Source organism: Silurus meridionalis, chromosome 8 (genome assembly GCF_014805685.1).
Source record: "Silurus meridionalis isolate SWU-2019-XX chromosome 8, ASM1480568v1, whole genome shotgun sequence".
Classification (NCBI taxonomy): domain Eukaryota; kingdom Metazoa; phylum Chordata; class Actinopteri; order Siluriformes; family Siluridae; genus Silurus; species Silurus meridionalis.
In genome coordinates this window covers 20,485,195-20,506,241 of record NC_060891.1, presented here as the reverse complement: position 1 = coordinate 20,506,241, position 21,047 = coordinate 20,485,195, and the positions used below count along the sequence as shown (strand labels likewise).

General features: G+C 37.2%; 1 protein-coding gene across 1 annotated transcript in view; it reads right to left on the bottom strand.

Moving 5' to 3' along the window:
- Positions 1-20,767, bottom strand: part of paplna (papilin a, proteoglycan-like sulfated glycoprotein) — a 31,383-nt gene extending 10,616 nt beyond the window's left edge. The window contains exons 1-18 of the mRNA XM_046854943.1: positions 20,545-20,767; positions 17,327-17,373; positions 17,176-17,239; positions 16,700-16,803; positions 11,852-11,912; positions 11,437-11,539; positions 10,750-10,880; positions 10,123-10,246; positions 9,962-10,042; positions 9,479-9,651; positions 9,241-9,364; positions 8,939-9,065; positions 7,528-7,599; positions 5,390-5,594; positions 4,057-4,236; positions 3,724-3,874; positions 2,453-2,536; positions 1,807-1,930 (exon numbers count right to left, since the gene is read on the bottom strand). Of these exons, the coding sequence (XP_046710899.1) occupies positions 1,807-1,930; positions 2,453-2,536; positions 3,724-3,874; positions 4,057-4,236; positions 5,390-5,594; positions 7,528-7,599; positions 8,939-9,065; positions 9,241-9,364; positions 9,479-9,651; positions 9,962-10,042; positions 10,123-10,246; positions 10,750-10,880; positions 11,437-11,539; positions 11,852-11,912; positions 16,700-16,803; positions 17,176-17,232 (1,901 nt within the window). The 5' untranslated portion in view covers positions 17,233-17,239; positions 17,327-17,373; positions 20,545-20,767. The remainder of the gene's footprint in view (positions 1-1,806; positions 1,931-2,452; positions 2,537-3,723; positions 3,875-4,056; positions 4,237-5,389; positions 5,595-7,527; positions 7,600-8,938; positions 9,066-9,240; positions 9,365-9,478; positions 9,652-9,961; positions 10,043-10,122; positions 10,247-10,749; positions 10,881-11,436; positions 11,540-11,851; positions 11,913-16,699; positions 16,804-17,175; positions 17,240-17,326; positions 17,374-20,544) is intronic.
- Positions 20,768-21,047: the final 280 nt, after the last annotated feature.

The following is a 21,047-nucleotide window of genomic DNA, read 5'->3' as shown; positions in this document are numbered from 1 at the left end:
CTGACGGTATGTTTTTGTTATTGTCGATGTAGCATGAACCCCTGAACAACTAGGTTTATACCAGAATGTATTGTATGGCACTGAAAAATGCTGATCATGCTCACTTCTCTATGTTTGGCAGTTGGTGTCTCAACGATGTACACAAACCCTGCTTAAAGAACCGAAGATTTTGGTTCATCAGTCCATAAGATTTTCTTAGGTTTCTGGTGGTCTAGTGGTTAGGATGCGGTGCTCTCACCGCTGCGGCCCGGGTTCGGTTCCCTGACCGGGGATCGAACCGGGGCCGCAGCGGTGAGAGCGCCGCTAAGGTTGCACAAGCCTTAGTGCCGTTCCCAAGCCCAGATAAATGGGAAGGGTTGGGTTAGGAAGGGCATCCAGCGTAAAAACGTGCCAAATCAAAACATGCGGATGGTCCGCTGTGGCGACCCCTAACGGGAAAAGGTGAAAGTTAGTTCATAAGATTTTCTTCTAGACTTTGGTAGTCCAGTGCCAGTGCTTTATGGCCAGGCAAGTCTCATCTTCTTATTTTTCCATCTTAGCATTGGCTTTCTTACTGACAGTCTACCTGTTAAACCTCAAAGTCTTTTTTTCACAGTTAAAAGTGACACGCACTTTGACTAGTGTAAAGCTGTGCTTAAATCTGTTGTCCTGTGAGCTGCCTATCAGGCAAATTAACTTTAAAAAAATTGTCTTCTGTTGAGGCTTTGGGTTTGCCAGACTTCTTACTGTCAGTGCCTTTTGATGGTGCAGGAAATTGTATTCACTGACACTTAGGCTTTCTTTGCCAATTTTTTTTTAAGTAAAAACCTACACTTTTAAGGGTTATAATGGTCTGCCTGTCTTCCTGTGTTAACTGCGTATTTCTTGCCATTATGAGATCAATATACTACTTTTACTATATACAATATACTACTGCAGTACAATAATGTCGAAATAGTTCTTAAGAGGGTGTAGTAATACAGCCCGTTCAAACATTATTGTATAGATATTGTATTGTATAGTAAGTAAGATACAATTGTAAACATTATCAGCATTGACTATCAAGGCTTAGTTTGCTTTCCATTGCTGTAAAACAGCTGTAAGTTGTAAACGCAATACTCTTTTCCTTAAAAAAACCTCATAATTATAGTGTACATAATTAAAAAAAGAATAATTTTCCCCTCTGGCAGTTTACTTTTTTCCTTTGTACCATTTTAGGTTATTCACTGGACTTAAACTATAATAAATATATATAATATATAATAATAAAAAAAAACTATAATATAAAAATAATATTGTTAATAATGTTAAAAACTTTAAATTGCTTGGAAGTGGCCTTATAACCCTTTTCAGATCAATGGGCTGCAACAATTGGATAATAGATAATTGGTGATGTTCTCCTTGAGCTGGTTACCACACACATAAAGGTTCCAGGCCAGCAAACTGCTAAAACTTGTAGTTTTTACAGAGGTGGACACACTTGTTGATTTGCTGCATTTAATTTGCAGCACCTGGCTGCTACTTGGCCTCTCAATCATATGGAAGCAGATATTTTCAGTTTTTCATTCATTGCTTTTTTTAAATTTTACTAAAAATTAAAAAGCTAAAATAAAAACAAAAAACACCTGCAAAATTTAACGTGATGTTGAATTTACCTAATTTTAAAACAAAACCTATTAAAAAACAGATGATTTTTATTATGTCCTAATATGTAAAACCACAGAATTCAAAGAGGTTGTACTTCCATTTTCACATGACTGTTTATATATAATTAGAAAAAAATTAAATTTTATAGTTGAATAAAATATTTATTGCACTCTTGTGTACCTTGTGTGGGTACAGGATGATGTTTGGTAACATCCCTGGCCATGAGGTCCAGTGGCTGGAGTCACACCATCATGACAACATCCAAACGCAGTCTGATGGCAGTAAGAAACATCCCGCTGGAGAACTAAGGGAGGTGGTGTGAGGGAAACAAAGAAACAGACACACAATAAGTTTTGGATTGCAATGCTGAATAATCTTTTTTTTTTTTAAAAAAGCAAATCGAGACAGTGATGCATTGTGAAACTATAAAGAGAAAGTGAAACTATTAGACGCATTCATAAAGGGAATGGGCCAAGCACAAAACAGACAGAACAAAAGACAGAGATAAAACATGCGGTATAACACATAATATTTTAATTACAGTAAACTGAAACGTTTTCATTTCGAGAGCGCTAGTACACAAAACGACAACCCCAGAAGCTGCTGAAGCATGACTTGATCAGCCCATGAGAGCGGAAAAATGCCACAGTTGAGTGCCTCTAAACTATTTTGATCACACAGACAGAAGAACATGGTAGTCAGGGTCAGTTAATTAGTGCAGAGACCAAGGAGTGATGTAGTGCACTGCTGCAACAAAACAAAAGGAGAGCAAAGAAACTGAGATGTAAGAAGCGAATCACAGCTGGATGAAAGATCAAAAGGGAACCTGTGGTGGTTTCTTCAGGATTGTAGGGGTAGAAACCGAAAATAGTGTTGTCATAACCTCTTGTGTCTTGCATGCTGGGTACCGCTGTTAATATAAACAACAGAACAACAAAAATGCTATGAGTCACAATGTACATCATCCATTTTTTATACATACATCCAAAATTAATTAATGAAGTGGCTCATTGATTGCATCTAAAAAAAAAAATTATTCATACACTATTCAGACAAAAATATTGGGACACCCAATTTATCCAATCCAGAGTCCCAAACCTGCTCCAGCATGAGAGTGCACCTGTGCACAAAGCCAGCTCCATCAAGATATGCTTTACATGGTTTGGAGTAAAAGATCTTGACTGGTCCTTAACCCTACTCAACAACTTTGGGGTGAACTGCAGCACTGATTGCACCATAGGCCTCCTCACCTAGATCAGTACCTGACTTTACTATTGTGGGTGAATGAGCACAAATCTCAACAAACACACTCCACACAGCACATAACAACAGCAAATAGAGTTGTGAAATGGGATATAATACAAAAACATACAAACCTTATATTTAGATTTCCACAAACGTTTGTCTATATAGTGTATTTATGTTATATTTATGGCTTAAAGATAATCTGTGCCATGGATGAGACAAAAATTTGGAAAAGTGGTCCAAAAGGCCATGTCTGTCTAGACGTCACAGTTGGATACACAGTGCAAGAAAGAGCCTCAAAGTTCTTACAGAGCTTAAAGTAAACAGACAACCCCAATTTTGTTTTCTATGTCTTCTTGTTGCCTATTGATGGAAAATGGCATACAAATTTTATCATTTTTTTGTTACATTTAATGTTGTGGAATGTCTGAGAACAAGTTAGTTCCTGTTATACTATACACAGTCATACCCTTAAAAGTTTCTCTCTCTCTCTTTCTCTCTCTCTCTTTCTTTCTTGGCATTTATAATAAAAAATTCAAAAAATCTCAACTTCTCAGTTAGTGAAAAAACAGAAGAAGCAACATACTATGTATTGAGATTATATATAGTATATTGTTTTCGGGAGAGATTCACACCTTCTGTTTCTATAAGTATATCAGTGGGTCTGAGTTTCTTGATACAAATAAAGCACATATAATGTGAAAAGTATGTACAGCATGGTATGTGTGCTCTAAATCGTTAAGCTAACTAATGGGGGTAATAAAGTGTTATTATATTGTGTGTGAGTATATGTGTGTGTGTGTGTGTGTGTGTGTGTGTGTGTGTGTGTGTGTGTGTGTGGTAGGCATGTACCCTGGGGGCTGTAGCAGGGCTGGATGTTGCATTTCTCCACAGTAGAGGGCTTGGGAAAGGCGTTACAATGCTCCACCCCATAAATGTTTCTCTGTGAGTCTGAACAGATTACCTGCCGCTCCCGAAGCCCCGAGCTACAACTCTTAGAACACTGATAAATAGAGAGACAGAGAGACAGAGAGAGAGAGAGAGAGAGAGAGAGAGAGAGAGAGAGAGAGAGAGAGAGAGAGAGAGAGAGAGAGAGAGAGAGAGAATGTGAGATAGAGAAAGGTATATATAAACATACATTTATTGTAGGTAGAAATCTAAATGCCATAATATAGTACATCTCACCAGCCCCCAGTCACCAATATGCCAGCCGATCCGGGTTATGCAGGCAGGCATCTCACAGATCTGAGTACTTAGAGGCTTGGGAAGACTGGCACACATGTAATCTGCAACACGATTACTTCCTGTTGAACCCACACACATCACCTCTCTTGTCTGCTCTCCAGAGCCACATGTTACTGAGCACTGCATGGAATGCACACACAAAAGAATACACAATTTTCGCCATTGTTATAGCCATAATTATATAATATTATTGTATTATAGAAATAAATGTGCCATCTGAAATATTTCAAAGCATTTCTAAGCTTACGAAAATTATACCAGGCTAAACACTGTACCGGTTTGCAATATATTTATCCTTGCAAGAACTGAACTTTATTTTGCGTGTACAAATGAAATTAGGTGAGTGTGCTTTCACATAGACTGCTGAACAAGATGTGGATTTTAGTATGTGTATTTATCACCTTCACATACTGTATGCACAGATAAACACACCGATACTTAATAAATCCCACAGGTTCTAAACTCATGCGCTTGAACCTGTCTGCACTGATTTGCATAAATAAATGCCCTCAAATTAGCATAAATGGATGAACAACATCCATTAAAAAAAATATTACACCTCACAGGACAAAGCTAAAGATGAACCTTATTTGTAGTGAAGCAGATTCTTTTGCATAAAGCACAGCTAAACAAAAATGGTTTATTTGGCTTAAAAAAACTATATATATATATATATATATATATATATATATATATATATATATATATGTATGAGCAAAATAAATAAAGGTAAGACATTATTCAACTAATTTCTCTCTGAAATGGGAACATACTTTAACTAAAGACCTGGAATAGAGAAACTCTTACTACTAAAACGGTCATTAGGGTCACAGACAGCACTAAAATGTAAAAAAAAAAAAGTTCAAAAGCATTTAAAAAGTATAGTGTATGTATATTATAATTATGTTTTGGTCTAAAATAATAATAATCAACAATATGTTCTATTCTTTCTGGCTATCTGAGTTTGTCTGTTGTTTTCTCAGAATTTTGATAAACTAGCAGGAAATAGCAGGAAATCACCTTATGACCCTGCTGATAGACAGCCAGGAAGTCTTAATACTGCAACATCAGTAGCCCCAAACAAATCTTTATGCATGATAATTTGTATAGTGGGACACAAAGTACCTGAATTTATAGTCTCAATTCCATATCGTAGATAAAAGAATCTTCCTTGTCCTATAGATTTATAACTAATATTTCATGCTTCTATATGTATATAATCAGGGCATGTAAAACGCACGATTAGAGTTTACTCAAAGACACGCATATTTACCTGACTCCATGAGGACACACTGTACTGTGCACAATGCTGCATGTTGCAGGTTTGCTGGCTGGCAGGTCTGGGAGTGTAAACCTCACACAAAGACTCTTCTACCAGCCGCTTTCCAGAGGCATCGTGAGACATACACTCCACACGGCGTCCCTGGGTGCCCCCACCACACGTCACCGAGCACTGATTCCACTCGCCCACCTTCCAGCTGTGACCCACACACACCACATTCCAAAATTAAATCAGTCTAAGGATCAGTCAAAAATGTTGAGTATAATATGAACTGTGTCCAAAGCTTTTCCAACACATGCAGCTCCCTCAGAGCTAACCCAAAGCAGCACAGCACACAGCTGAACGCTGGACCATTGTCATGAGTCAGTTAATTTAGATAAGACAAAGAAAAATTATTTAGGAACAATAAAGTTTCAGTGTTTAAAAAATCATCAAGAATGGTCATGGTTTATATGAATCAACAATTTTCCAGGTTAATCATCTGATGAACACTATAAGAGAAAAGGTTACAATTCAAGTTAAGTAAATAAACTGATTTTTTTAAGCATAGTTTCAGTAAAGCATCAAACAGCAAAGTTCCAGGCTCTGCCACTGCTATAGATGCGAGATAATATTATTTATGGCCTAGGAAGTGTGAATGGATAGAATGGAGTGGATAGAATACTGCATACCCCCTGAGGTTATACAGTGGTTATTAAATAAGAAATGTTCATGAATGAATTAGATTGAGGCAATACATTGTTCTCATCTATCTGAACTCATCACAGATTATTTAAATTGTGGCCACAAGATATCAAAGTTAGGGCAACATGATTTAGCATGTTGGAGAAGCATCATACTTAGCATGTATTTAATTATTTGGTGGAGAGAAAAGTATACACATTTTTCAGCCTAATGATATTCCTGTAGCAATACCAATGACTCTAGTACGTAGTTATGATTGATTTCTAATTTTTCTAGATGGCATTACATCAATCCCTCCATGATATGTTTTCTTTAGCCACAATGTTCGAATTGAATCAAATTTATTTCTGCATCACTTATTTAAACATAAGGGTAAGAATTTTGAGAAATCTTATATGCAGAAACCCTGGAGAGTATATGTGACATTTTGTAATTGTGAGTTAAATAAGTGTTCTAAACAAAGTCTAAATAATGAGATACTACTACTATGTCATAATAGTCTACAAATAACAAGTTAGTAAGTTAAAATAATTAGTGTTTCACCATAATTTGAAGCTCAGGGCTCCTCTACTATTAACCTGTGCCTGTGTTAAGCTTAATCGACAGCCTCAATGCTGTAATTCATGGCCATGCCTTATAAAAAAATAACCACTAAAGTCTACAGTAGATCTGTAGACTACAGTTCAACTAAAAATACACCAAAAAATACTGTCCCTAAAGCCCCATAATCACCAGAACTATTTCAGTTGGCATTTCTATAGCACACAGACAGCAACCCAGCTCAGAGCTAAAAGGCTGGTGTTCATAAGTTACGCACAGGCCAATGATATGGCTCATAATACAAGGATTACATAAGCATACTGTAAGGAGAAATAGCATTCATGTTCCTCTTAATCAGAGGAAACATTCCATAAGCAGTGGGAGTAGGTGAAAGCTCTGAGCTGGACAGTTGCCCCAGGCCTTAGTTCATCTCCACATGTGGAAGAACAGGCACTTGGCTAATAACTCTTCAATGTTGTATTGAAAACATCAATACAAACAGAGTTCAAACACGCGTGACTTGTGTGACTACTCATTAAACCATTAAACATATAAAGTGATAATGGCAGTGTCTTTAGGAACTATGTCATGGCTTTAATAAGGTTTATGAGCTCTTGGGGAGATGCTATAGAAGCATGGAGAATGTGTAAAAGAGTGGTCCATGGCTAACCCCAAACTCATCTCATTTTCTAGGAAGCTCTGTAAATACTAAAAGTTTATGAGTCCTTGAAAGCCTGGCATCTTGACATGGCATGAAAGAGACTTCATATGTGCAATGGAGAGATATAGGGTTACAGCCATGAACTCATCAATCCCTAAAAAAACCCTAAAGCCACCTTTAGTTCGACATCAGTTAGTGTTTAAGATCGCATTCTGCTGCTGTGGCTTTCCTCATGCTGTGTTACCTGTACACCTGCACATAGACATGTCTTGTTTCCTTGGGTGTCCATATTTGTGGTCGATACACATACGCCATCCTTATAGAAGGAGCAATACATCAAGAGATTTCTTAGAAAAAGTGGTTCACCACTAATGACAGACAATATCAGTGCAGTAACTTGCTTAAGTTATCATTTTACATATTGTGTAGTGTTGCCCCCTAAAAATAAAGGAAATTAATTAGACCAATGGAACTTGTTTAATATAGATATAGACAATATAGATATAGATATAGTTATAGGTTTTTTAATGACACATTTATATAATGTTAATACCTTTGGCAATTATGTGCAGTAACTTTAGTGCTATACTAATAACAATAATATTAATAATAATTGTGCAATACACATGCAATTACACAGGGTTTCTGCAGGTTTCACAATGTCATTAAAACCTTTTTAAGACCATTAGGAATTGAATTTAAGACCTATATCACAACATACACTAATACATTGATAGCGACTGGCCTTAAGCCCAGGATTGAAATTTTTTCAAGCCAAGTTTTGCTACACTTCTCCATAGCTGAAAAATAAAATCCGTTTTATGTCTGTGGTACAAGCCAATCCATTTGTAGTCGTAATACAGCAAATTATATTTGGACTAGCAAAATAAATACAACACCTTTTCAATGAGCATTAGAGATAGCGTTATATAGACACCAGAAAATTTAAACCTGCTTAATAGTTTTTAAGACATAGAACAATGCCTACATTTTTAGATTTTAGAATTTTTAAGAAACCCTGTTACATGTACAATAACTTTTATAACTATATCATTGTTTTCTGACTTGTTTTTGCCATCTGTTTTACTGCTGCTACACATTTCATACAGTATATTAAAGTAAGATTGGAAATTCATTGCTTGTACATCATCTATACTTAATATATAACATAATATGTATATAAGCCTGGCACACAATACTGTCATTTGCACTACCATGCACTCCCACACTTTATGTACATTACTGGTCTGTATCCCTATTTATTACCCTATTATTTACACTGTCTATACTGTCTCATATTGTCTGTATTGTCTTGTATAGTCTGTTTTTGTCTTGTCGTGTCTGTTTTGTCTTGTATAGGTTTTTATTTATGTCTGTACTTTTGAGAGTAACAAACAGCTGGAACCAAATTCCTTGTGTGTGTCAACACACATGGTCAATAAACCTGATTCTGATTCTGATAATATTTTACTTCACTTTAATTTTACTGTGAGCAATTGCAACCCAACAATTTCTCTGTGGATCAAAAAAATATTCTGATTCTGACTGATTTTATCTATTGGCAATACAAAAATGTTAAAGCTGTGAATTGGTGTAATTCTAATTGTCATTCAATCACATAATTAGGTAAACAGGCTACTAGTAAAATCACCTACCTGCGGGTTAGGGGACACTGTTGTTCATTGCATGTACGGTTATTGAGAGGTCGAGGCAGAGATGCGCACAAGTAGTCAGGGTAGGCTTCATTATCAATAGTGCAAAAGACCAGACGGGACTGGTAACCTGAACAGAGGCATGGAATTCTCAGTAAAAATAATGACTGAATCATGTTCAACTCTAATAACATCCTAATTATTATAATTTTTTTTTAAATCAGACAAGGATTTAATTTTGACATGCTCTGACAGATACGCTCAGATGGCCTTAATGTTCAATAATGCTGAAGTTTGATTCTGACCAGAGCCACATTCCTTGCTGCAGGCAGACCAAGAACCATAGCTCCAATAGTGACCCTCTATTGGGTGGCTGATAGGAAGGTAATACTCGTACTCAATTCCTTGGTTGAGTTCTTGAGTGATGAGCTGAAAGAAAAAAAGAAAAAAGTCTCAACAACTCTAGCAAAAGTTTGAGGTCATTCCTAACATGAATGACTGTCAGGACATTTAGACTTCCCTTACTTGGTAGAATGCTCTCACCTCAATCACCAAAGGCTCAGTGGTTGGACCACGACCGGTGATGGTCTCAGGGGACATTTCCCCCTCTGTTCCTCTCTGGTAATAAAGCATAGTGCCAGCAATGGGGGTGCTCCCTGAGAATTCGATTACCCAGTGCCCATTAAGGTAGTATTCACCACGCAAGTTCTTGATGGCTGAAAATTTTCACAATGAGTAAGGAATACGCTACAAAATATTCTAATACTACAAACTAGATTCTAGCTTTAAAAGGGGTTCAACTTTTCTGTAAAGATTGTTGGAAACAGCTTGTATATAACCACTTCCAGTACTACTAAAACATCAATAATATTAATATTACTTTATTTCTACCAGGGCTGCTACTACAGACACTCTTCAATAAAACAATAATTGAACTATAGCTAGTAAACAATATAAACATTAGGTATGCCATTCACTTAAGCTGTATGACGTTAAAAGTGCAGCTAAATTCTCACACACACTCACCCAAGTAGTTACGAGTCGGTACAGTCTCAACGATACGGATGCTGGTGGCACCAACAGGGATAATGAACATTTGATTGTAACCTTACAAGAAGAAAAAAAAACATTTAATGCATTTGCCACCACAAAACTCTAGCAATTAGAGATGTGGTTGTATGTGTTACCTTTGGGTAGATCTCGCATGGAGAACGTGTTCCTGATAAAGTTGCAGGTCTGACCATTCCCTCCACACTGCAGGCATGCGTCCTCCTGCTGCCCAGAGTCCAGCATGCTGTCACAGCCTAGACGCTAGTGTGCACAGTAAGGGTTTATTTAATTTCATGAATTTGTATTTGTAGTTAGATGAATAAAAAGACACTGAGTTGGTATTGGTGGTGGTGGTGGTGGGGGTTTGTGATGTTGATGAATGACAAAATATAAAATTTACCTTTTGAATCAATTTATTCTAATATCCAATTAATATAAAAAAAGTTATAATTCATTGTGATAACCACTTAGTTCTCAAACATTCAGACTAATGTATTATAATTTATATTTCACAAGTCAAATTTCAATAAAAAAAACATGTGCATTACATGTTGATTATTTATTAGAATATATTTTCATTAAAGATTATAATTCTTTCATATCTTTTGTGTGATATTAATTCATTAAGATCAAAAACAAAACCTTTTATCCTTCAACAAGCATACCAATTAACAATATTTTTATTGTTTTTTTATTGTTTTAATATTTTTATTGTAAACCAAGAATAAAGCACTATGGGTGGGTATTGAGTCACCGATTCTCACCCTGCACACTCCTTCCACACAGATATCACTCTTTCCTGGGTGACAGGATGTGCCATCCACTACCGAGCTCCGGTGACGGAAATAGAAGTTCTCTCCTTTGGGGATGCAGTTCAGCTCACACTGGTTCTCCGCTGGAGAAGGTCAGACAAAATGCAAACACAAGAGACAATTGCTGATATTTATGCTTGGAAAAAAATGTGTTAAAAATACATGAAGTAATAAAAAGGTTTTGCTACATTATGAAGTCCATAGGAAAAAATGCAAGAAGTCAAGTCAAGTTTATTTCTATAGCGCTTTTCACAACAGACATTGTCTCAAAGCAGCTTTACAGAAATCAACAGTCAAGGTGAATAGTGTGCATTTATCCCTGATAAATAAGAAGTAATAAAAAGATTTTGTTACATTTTGAGAGTCTTAGTAAGCAGCTATCATGGATCAAATTTATATTCTAACAAATCAAAACAAAATCCCACAGCAATTAATGTCCTTTGGCGCTTAAAAAGTTAATGTTCTCAGCAGGTTTACATTTCTCAAGATGGGAATAAACAAAACCCTTGCGCTTCTGGGAACAAATGTTCCCATAAGCATTAAAGTACTTTGAAAGACAAGTAGAGACACTCTGAAGACACTTCTTAGTGTAAATACTGTGCAGTAAAGCCTTGAGAGCCTTGAGAGTCAAATACACACCTCCATAGTAAGCCAACCATTTGTAGTGCTTTCCATGAAAATCGCTGCCATCGAACTGAGCGCACTGCTCCTCACGGAAATCTCTAGAACCCTCAGGGCAGTCCTACCAAGCAGCATAAGGCAAATATATAAAACAGGAAGTGCAAAAAGGCTTTAAAATGCTAAAGTAATGAAATGTATTAAAAAAAGTAACCGTTTGGAACGTAACCACCGCGATAAACGGGGGATTACTGCACTTCTATTCTTAAATATGAATATTTAAATTAATTTCAGAAGTGATATGTTCTGCATTTTGCTATGACAAAATTTGTGAGCAGTAAACATGAAATATTTAAGACACAGAATGTTTACTTGCTTTGTTTAAACATTACACTGGACCCTACTATATATACATATTGGTTCAAAGACTGTATACCTGAATATTGCATGTGCGATAAGATTTATCTGGTCCTACACAGCTGCGGCCTCCATCAGTCCTGAAAATAGAGATGTTTACACATAAAGCAAAATATATACAGTATATATAATATATATATATATATATATATATATATATATAATAGTGCTTGTCAAAAGTAAAAAAAAAACCTGGACAGTGAAATACTGGAAGAAACTTCTGTGGACAGAGAGGTTCAAATTGGACATTTTTGGCACTAACAGAAGAACTTATGTAAGACAGATAAAAGGAGAAAAGGTTGGGCAACTTATTTTTTTTGGTGAAAAAATACTGAACCAACATTGCTACTGTCAGGGTACAGCCTGCTGCGCCTTCCCATAACACTCTGCATGCTCATAGCGAGTCTCCATCATACTAAGTACCAGCACCTGGCGCCCATTTCCACTCGGCCCTATATAAACGGTCACTCTTCCCACAGTCATCATCTGTCCTACTACTTCACATAGGAGAACATACCAGGACTACTTTTGTGGATATTTCACCCTCATTGGGACTTTTCCTATCTCGGGGTTCCGAGATTCCGTGGACTTTACCCTTCCTAAAGATCCCCTCGCATCATAGAGACTCTTACGGTACTATTTGCGTTACTATTGGCAATGTATTTCATCTAAATGTTTGAAGAAAATAACTGTCCAGATGCCAAGAGTGTTTAAAATTGTTAATCATGCAAACAGAGGATTTCTCAGTGAAGAAATAAAAAAAGTGGAACATTTGTATATACAGTGCCCTCCACAATTATTGGCACCCCTGTTTAAGATGTGGCCGTGGACTTCTAAAAATTCTCCTTTTTTTTAAAACAACATAGAACCCAAATGCAAAAAAAGAGAAAAATCCAACCTTTTATTTAAGTACATTACTTTGGTGGTAAAAAAATCACACATTTAGGAAAAAAAAAAAACTTGAAATCATGTGTGCCACAATTATTGGCACCCCTGATGTTAATACTTTGTACAACCTCCTTTTGCCAACAAGACAGGACTTAATCTCCTCCTATAACATTTCACAAGATTGGAGAACACAGAGAGAGGGATTTTTGACCATTCTTCTTTGCACAATCTTTCTAGATCATCCAGTGTCCTGGGTCCTCTCTTATGCACTCTTCTCTTTAGCTCGCCCCACAGGTTTTCGATTGGGTTGAGGTCTGGGGACTGAGATGGCCATGGGAGGACCTTGAGTTTGTGACTGCTGAACCACTTTTGTGTAGATTTTGCCACATGTTTTGGATCATTATCCTGCTGAAAGACCCAATGACGACCCATCTTCAGCTTTCTGGCAGAGGCCATCAGGTTTTTATTTAAAATATCCTGGTACTTCAAAGCGTTCATAATGCCATGCACCCTAACAAGGTTCCCAGGGCCTTTGGAAGAGAAACAGGCCCACAGCATCACAGATCCTCCACCATACTTCACGGTGGGCATGAGGTGCTTTCGGCATACTCATCTTTTGTTTCGCCAGACCCACTTAGAGTGTTTGTTGCCAAAAGCTCAATCTTAGTCTCATCTGACCAAAGCACACGATCCCAGTTGAAGTCCCAGTACCGCTTAGCAAACTCCAGGCGTTTACGTTTGTGAGTGTTAGTGAAAAGGCTTTTTCCTTGCATGCCTCCCAAACAGCTTGTTGGCATGTAGAGAGCGTCTGATGGTTGTTTTGGAGACTCTGTGACCCCAAGATGCCACTCTTTGATGCAATTCTGTGACGGTGAGCTTGGGAAATTTTTTTACTTCTCTTACCATCCTCCTCACTGTGCGTTGTGGCAAGATAAACTTGGGACCTCTTCCAGCCTTGTTTGTCACTGTTCCAGTTGTTTTAAACTTCTTAATGATTCCTCTGACTGTAGATACCGGCAAGTTAAGGCGGTGGCTATTTTCTTGTAGCCATTGCCTGACTTATGAAGGTCGACACACATCTGCCTTTCTTGAATGGTGTGTTCTCTTGTCTTTGCCATGTTGACAAATGGGTAAGAGAATTAGGCCTCTGTGTCACGTCATATTTATACCCCAGGGAAACAGGAAATCATGAATTACTAATTAAAAGTCCCTAGATACCCTGACCAACCTTAGCAACTACAGAAAAATATCTAAAAAAAAAAAAACAATTTAATTTTTCAGAGGAATTGTTAGGGGTGCCAATAATTGTGGCACACATGATTTCAAGTTTTTTTTTTTTCTAAATGTGTGATTTTTTTACCACCAAAGTTATGTACTTAAATGAAAGGTTGGATTTTCTCTTTTTGCATTTGAGTTCTATGTTGTTTTAAAAAAAAGGAGAATTTTTAGAAGTCCACGACCACATCTTAAACAGGGGTGCCAATAATTGTGGAGGGCACTGTATACTATATATAGTCAGTCTGGTATGCTAGTGCTACATTAAAGCATACAAAAGCTTGCATAAGTATTCATTTTCGGGCAACCTAACCTACAATATTGAGAAGAAAACTTTTAAAAGTATTCACAAATATAAAATATGAATATATAAAGGTCTTAAGACTGCAAATGTATTCACTCCTATTGCTGTAAAGCACATAAATCAGGGGTGGAATTCAACTGTGGATACAGACTTACAAAACTTTTTTTACGCAATCCACTGGGTGCAGATACACTCCAAAGAGCGGTGTTTATATTTTATATAATTTATAATTATGAGATTATATTTCGTAATGGGTGTGGTGTGGTTCTACATACTGTCGAAACATGCAAATACATACACACACAGATGTCTGTAGCAAACAGAGAAATCTAGGATGTGACTGTTTATATGAGTAAGTGAAATTATATTGGATGTATGCTTGGATAACATATTATAATTGTCTATAAGACTGATTACAGCCCAACTGAAAATTTTTATTTCATAGTTCTTAAAGTGTAGTCTGGTGACTTCAGGAGAATGGGAATCCAGGGTTTTTAATTCCGTCACAGTGATGATTCATAACACTGTGTTATTACTGTGTTCTTATAACTGTTGGCAGATGTGGATTAAAATGAGCAGACCTAATTAACTAGGTCAACATCAACAAAATGCCAGTGTAATCAATACGTGTTGAGTGTTTCAAAACTAAAAAGCTTTATTTATTGTATTGCATGTACTCGTGGGTTAGAGGTGCTGCTCAGTGGATAAGATGTTGAACTTCTGATCTGGTTTAAATTCCAGCACCAAAAGCTGTCACTGCTGGGCCCTTGAGCAAGGCCCTCAATTGCTAAGTTGTATAACTGAGAAAGGCATCTGCTAAATGCCATGAAAGTAAAGTACATGCTCTGTTTACTGTCCATGCTGTAAGTAACCATAGTGAGATTAGGAAGGTTTTATAGTAGGAATTGTCATTTTGATACTGAAACAGATTCCGATCATAGTACCGATACCAATACGGATTTTGACAGCAATGTCGATACTAAATCCTGTACTGATTTCCGAAATGACTTGGAAAGGGAAGGACAGCAACAAAAAGGTTGCCACACTTCCCCACAGATCCAATTCCTGCTCCTCTCTTTGCTCCGTATCAGTAACCTAGCTGTAGACCCTAGAGCTATAAGAGCAGAAAATACATTGTACCATAGTTGTACATTATTCTTGTGAAATAAATAACACACTTAACATAAATAACACTTAATGCTGTAGGATCTGTTTCTAAAAGCCTGTGTATGTGTGTGTGTGTGGCGACATTAAGTTTTGGGTAACTGCTGTTTTTTTTACTATTGGTTTTGCAATGCCTCTTTTCGTGAATCTCTGACACATCTGTATGTCGACACTTTACAATCTTTCCGTTTGTGTGATATTTAAAGACATACACACACACACACACACACACACACACACACACACACACACACACACACACACATACAGCTACAAACCCAGTGGCTTAATCCTAACAGGCATCACTTAATCAGAGGGAAGACCACATACCAACTGGTCCCATTGAATTTTTCTTTAATAAGGAACCAGTTTTAACACAAACAGCAATTAAACTGCTTTTTTGAGCTTTGAGGTTCATGTTACAACATTAATCTTAGAAAGGAAGCACAGGTTATTTTTACCGGTGATTCAGAAAGACCATTTACTGTAATATACGCGACTACAAAAAGGGAAGGGAAGTGCTTGATTGACAGGCACGATGGCTCCTCCTTAAATGCACTGTGCTCATCATCAGATGCAAGAGGGAACATGCAAGCCAGATTCCAACTCGGGCAAGATTTATGGGCACAACGCTATGCTGAACTCACAGAAGCGTTTTCAAATCGCAACTTTTAAAGACTGCAACAGTGACAGTACGATCAAAACAAAACTTGTTAACAAGCACCAGGGTTCCTTTAAAGAAATAAAGCTGCTGATGTTATTACTCGGTTATATATCTGAAAGAGTTTTGTGGAAGGTCTATGCAGAATGTAGAAATATGCACGAACTTCATTTCTTCTTTAGAACCTTGCAATGCGTATTCATTATTATGTATTGTAGCCAGGAAACGCCTGCCTTTATCTTACTCCACATTCAACCCTGATGGAAAATGAGCTCCGGGAAGCAGACAAAGGATTTGAGGACCTTAGGTCATTTTAAACAACATTTTTTTGTTTTCAGAAAGCATGCATGAGTCGAGTGTCAAAGTCAGAGAATCTCAAAACATGCTGTCATGCGATAGTTCTATTTTTTTATGTCAGCTTGGATGAGGTGAAAAAATAAATATTTCAAAAATATGTCCTTAAAAACAAATGTGTGCCTGAGGCTGCAATGACACACCCAGGGATCTTTCTCCAACATACAGACATTTACAGACACAATGCTGCCCAATTATGTGCATGAGAGCCGTCTGCTTACCGCTGACTCACACACTGTCTCGTCCTCATGGTTACACCGATGCCACACGAGCGGCTGCACTCGCCATACGGCCCCCATTCGCCCCAGTAATCAGCACTCGGCACCTAAAACGCAACGATCACTTTGAGGTTATCATGTGCATCATAAAAAAAAAAACAGAAATACTTTCATTTGACCAGTCCACTGCATTTGAAGAAATATTATCATAGTAGAAAATATCTATATAATTATTTTTGAAGATATTTCAATACAAAAAGGTTACAATTTAAAACATTTGGCCATTAGCTGATACACAAGCCAGAACACACCACACGCAATTTATGCAGGTAGTAACTACACTTGTTAAAAGACGTGAACAAGATTAATGGCATGTCAAACATTTGCCATATATATATATATAGCTTGAAACAAAGGCAAATTTTATTGGAAACTTCTACCATGACTCACACTAGTTTCTAATCTGTCACATCACTCACCATGAACACCGGAGCCAAAAGCATCTGCATGGAGGCCACAGCCAACAGCAGCTTCATCGTTTTACTACAAAAGATAGACAATCCTTGAAGAACTTCTGTTAAACATGAATCACAAAAAAACGATAATGTGTATAAACGAGTATGAGTTTACCTCTATTTTACCCCCACAGCTTGTTAATCTGTCATGCACCCAAAATTCTGTAACAGATAAGATCAAAATGGAACATTTGCAACCTTTTGAATGGGACTAGACTTCCAAGGTCAATATTGAATGTCACAAAGCAGTGCAGGCTTTAACAGAAAGGAGTTTTAGACTGACTGTTCAATTTCAATGCATTTTCTTATTTCTTATAAAGTATTTATTAATACATTTGAGCAATGTATTACCATGAGAAGAACCATACGCAAAAGGGAACCCATCCTCTTCTAGGCGACATTAAATTATGCGAGTGTAAATCATTATACTTTCACAGCTGCATATTTTAAAAATGTGCAGAAAAGTGCAGAAATGTGCATGCATTTTGAGGTAAAGTCCTGGGATGAGCACAGAACAGTCCTTCTGATTATAGCCTTGGATTCAGCCTACAATGTTCTTCAATACCCATCCATGCTGAGATTATCTAGTGAAACAACGGGGGCACTCTGTGTTTAGGACATGCACATCTTTAGGACCAGAAAAAGCATTGAAGTGTCAAACAGAGGAAGAGCATCTGAATGCATGTAGGAGGTGATAAGAGAAAAAAACACAAACATATGCAGATGTATAAATACAGAGAGAGTTTTACTGTTGGTCTGTTGTGGTAGTAGTTTTGGGGCTGCTAAATGTTCAATATATAAATGACAAGCCCCTTACTTGACCACCACATGCACACATATGTCCAAACACATGTTTTTTAGAATGACAGATTTAAGGACACCACAAGCTACAAGAGCAGCTTTAATGCAACTTGGCATCAATTCTAAAAGTTTCATGCTACTGTAGTGGAAGAATATCTATCTAGCAATAAATATGTTTCCCTAATCCCTGTATGGTAATGCTGGTTAGAGGGTAAACACCCTCTAAAATCTTCCATTAATCTTTCTTAAAGTTAATCAGATAAAAAACACAGCTTGTCATGTTAGTAAGAAACCACAAAATCCCTCCATGCATGTGGGAAAGCTTAAAGGAATGTCTAAAGAACTGTTGCAAAGCTCTGACATGAAAAAATCCTTCCAAAATTCTTCCTTACAAAAACAACCTTAAACCTTATAAACAATGATGTTTTTATTTATAAGTGCCATCCACCATCCACCCTCTGCCTAACAGATGTGCTTTTATAAAAAAAATAATAACACCTAAACAAGCAGATGTGTGAACTCATCATACATATAAAGTTGCTTATCTTATTATGAGGGTCAGATGCTTTTTAGTTATTCACGGCGATGGAGAACTGGACTGTTTTTGCTAAACGTTCCCCTCTATCACAGGCACACCCCTGTAATGGAGGAGAACGTCCCTCCAGTGGTTACCAATAGCCCAGTGGAGTAGCAAATTTTCATACCAATGTATAAATTAGATTCGCATCACATTAGACACGGCATAAAGGCACTCGATTGGCCCAAATGATAATTGCATCAAATTTTGTTACACTTTTATGCATGACTTTAAAAGCAATTCAAGCACTCACATGGCATAGCCCTGCTGATTTGAACATGAATTTGAGGAAAACCAAACGGCTAGAATACACAAAATCAGAAGGAAAAAAAAAAAAAAGCTTCTAAGAGACAGTTTGGGGAGGTACCCAAGCTGCTGCTGCCAGTGTGTGCATGCTGATGCCTGTCAGGTTTCATCTTGAGGTGTACTGGCAGTCATTAATATTAGGGCCTGGAAGATATGAACTTTGGTATTCCAGAAACTGTGCATGTATTGTTAGTGAATATAGCAACTGTTATATTTGAAGGTTGCCTCTTCAGTTAGGATCCAACATGCTTAATTCCTAATCTGGAAGAAATCATACTCAGTGTTTAAGGGTATTTTCTAGACTAATGTCTTTCAGTGTCAACAAATTCTAAAAGTGTCCACACACCACTCTTAGTTTACTTGATATCATATGGAGCATGCAGTACTCAGTGTTTTCTTAAATTCCTGAAAGCACACACGCCCACTAAAACCCAAACAAACCAAAAGTATTAGGAACAAGTGTCTGCTTTGAAGATCTCGATCAGACCAGTCAATACTTACAAAAACACTGAGTCAGCTGGAGTGAATAGTGCAAAAGTTTAAATACCTGTACGACAACAAAAAGCAGACATGTATTATGCACAATTTGATTCATGGGGTAGTTTCTGCAGATATTTCTGCATCAGTGGAAAAACAGATCATACTCCAACACACTAACAGTGGAATTAAAATAAATGACACCCGTCCAATTTTTTAACCCCCTTATTTAAACATGATATAAATCTCCTCTAATAGCATGTATGCCCTGCTTTTGCTTTTTTAAGCACCTCCGCCCTCTTTTGTATCCTCTCAGCAGCTTTACGCTCTTCTGAGCTCTAACATTCATCCTTGTTTTTTCTTTACATTTCTGTTCCAACTCTGGAAAACGTATCTGTCATTTTTTTCTACTCTGCTAGATGTCATACATCGTCTCTAATCAAATCTGGAGTGCAAGAGGTTCCTGAAAGTACATTTCGAATACTGAATCCAAAAGGCAATTCAAGTCCAATTATGTACATTATATCTTACACAATATACGTATATAATTATGCAGCAAGGAAATATACAGTTTAGCAGCTTTTTTATTCATTTTCTTTTTTTTTTTTCTGGAGATCAAAGTGAATTCAAACATTTAATTGAAATGTACAGCCACAACATCTGGCCAGAGGTGTTGCAAGAGAACATCCAAGTTACACATATTCTCTATTCCAGCGGTTTTTAAAAACACAGTTTCGTTATACTGATGGAATTCACAAAAAGTTATTATTTAATACTGGATTTTATTATTGATTACTATTACCACTTGAATCAAATAGGCTTCATCTGACCTTTAAAAGTTTCAAGCTATTATAAGTATACAATATGTCAATGTGGATTCAGTGTGGTCTTCATGTGGACAGGGTATGGAAAAGAAAGTAGCCTAATTATAAAGTTATATAGGAGTGTGTTCCTAAAATCACTGAAAAAAGTAAATGAAAAAAAAAAAAGTAACTTATTTTTTGTAATTATTTAGCAAAATCAATTTTTTAAAACAGGTCCTAAGCATGAAAGATCTTTAAACCCACAGCTTGGGTTTCTTTTCCAGCTCAGTGAGGACAAGAGAAGACCAGGGCGATGCTTTTGTTTGCAGTAGAACTCTGAGAAAGCGCAGAGAGAAAGTTGAGACTTACCGGCCACAGTGCAGTGCAGTGCAGTGCAGTGAATCCCTCCAGCTCTGAGTGGGCGACTCTTTAACTCCAGGCCATGTAGGACTGCGTGCAATCAGATCGAGTTCTCCACTGTACTTCAGCAAGTCCAGCTGACACAAGCCGGCGTGTGTGTGTGTGTGTGTGTGTGTGTGTGTTCGTGCGCGCGCGTTTTCTCCGTCTCAGTGTGCTGAACCCGTTGAGAGGTTGTTGATGATGATGATGATGATGATGATGGTGCGCCTTCCAGCGATAGGGGCGGGACTTTTTTTTGGGGAAAACCCATGGGCTCATTTCCAAAATGGCTCCCTTATGAACTCCATACACTAATATAGGAATCTCCATTATAGTATACAGGGAGGACGGAACATAAACACATTTCCTACCTAAGTTGAAACTATTTGGTAATGGTTTTAATGGTTAGTAGTTAATGATTTGTATTGGTATTAATAGTGGAAACCATAAGAATCCCTGTGACGTTTTCTTTC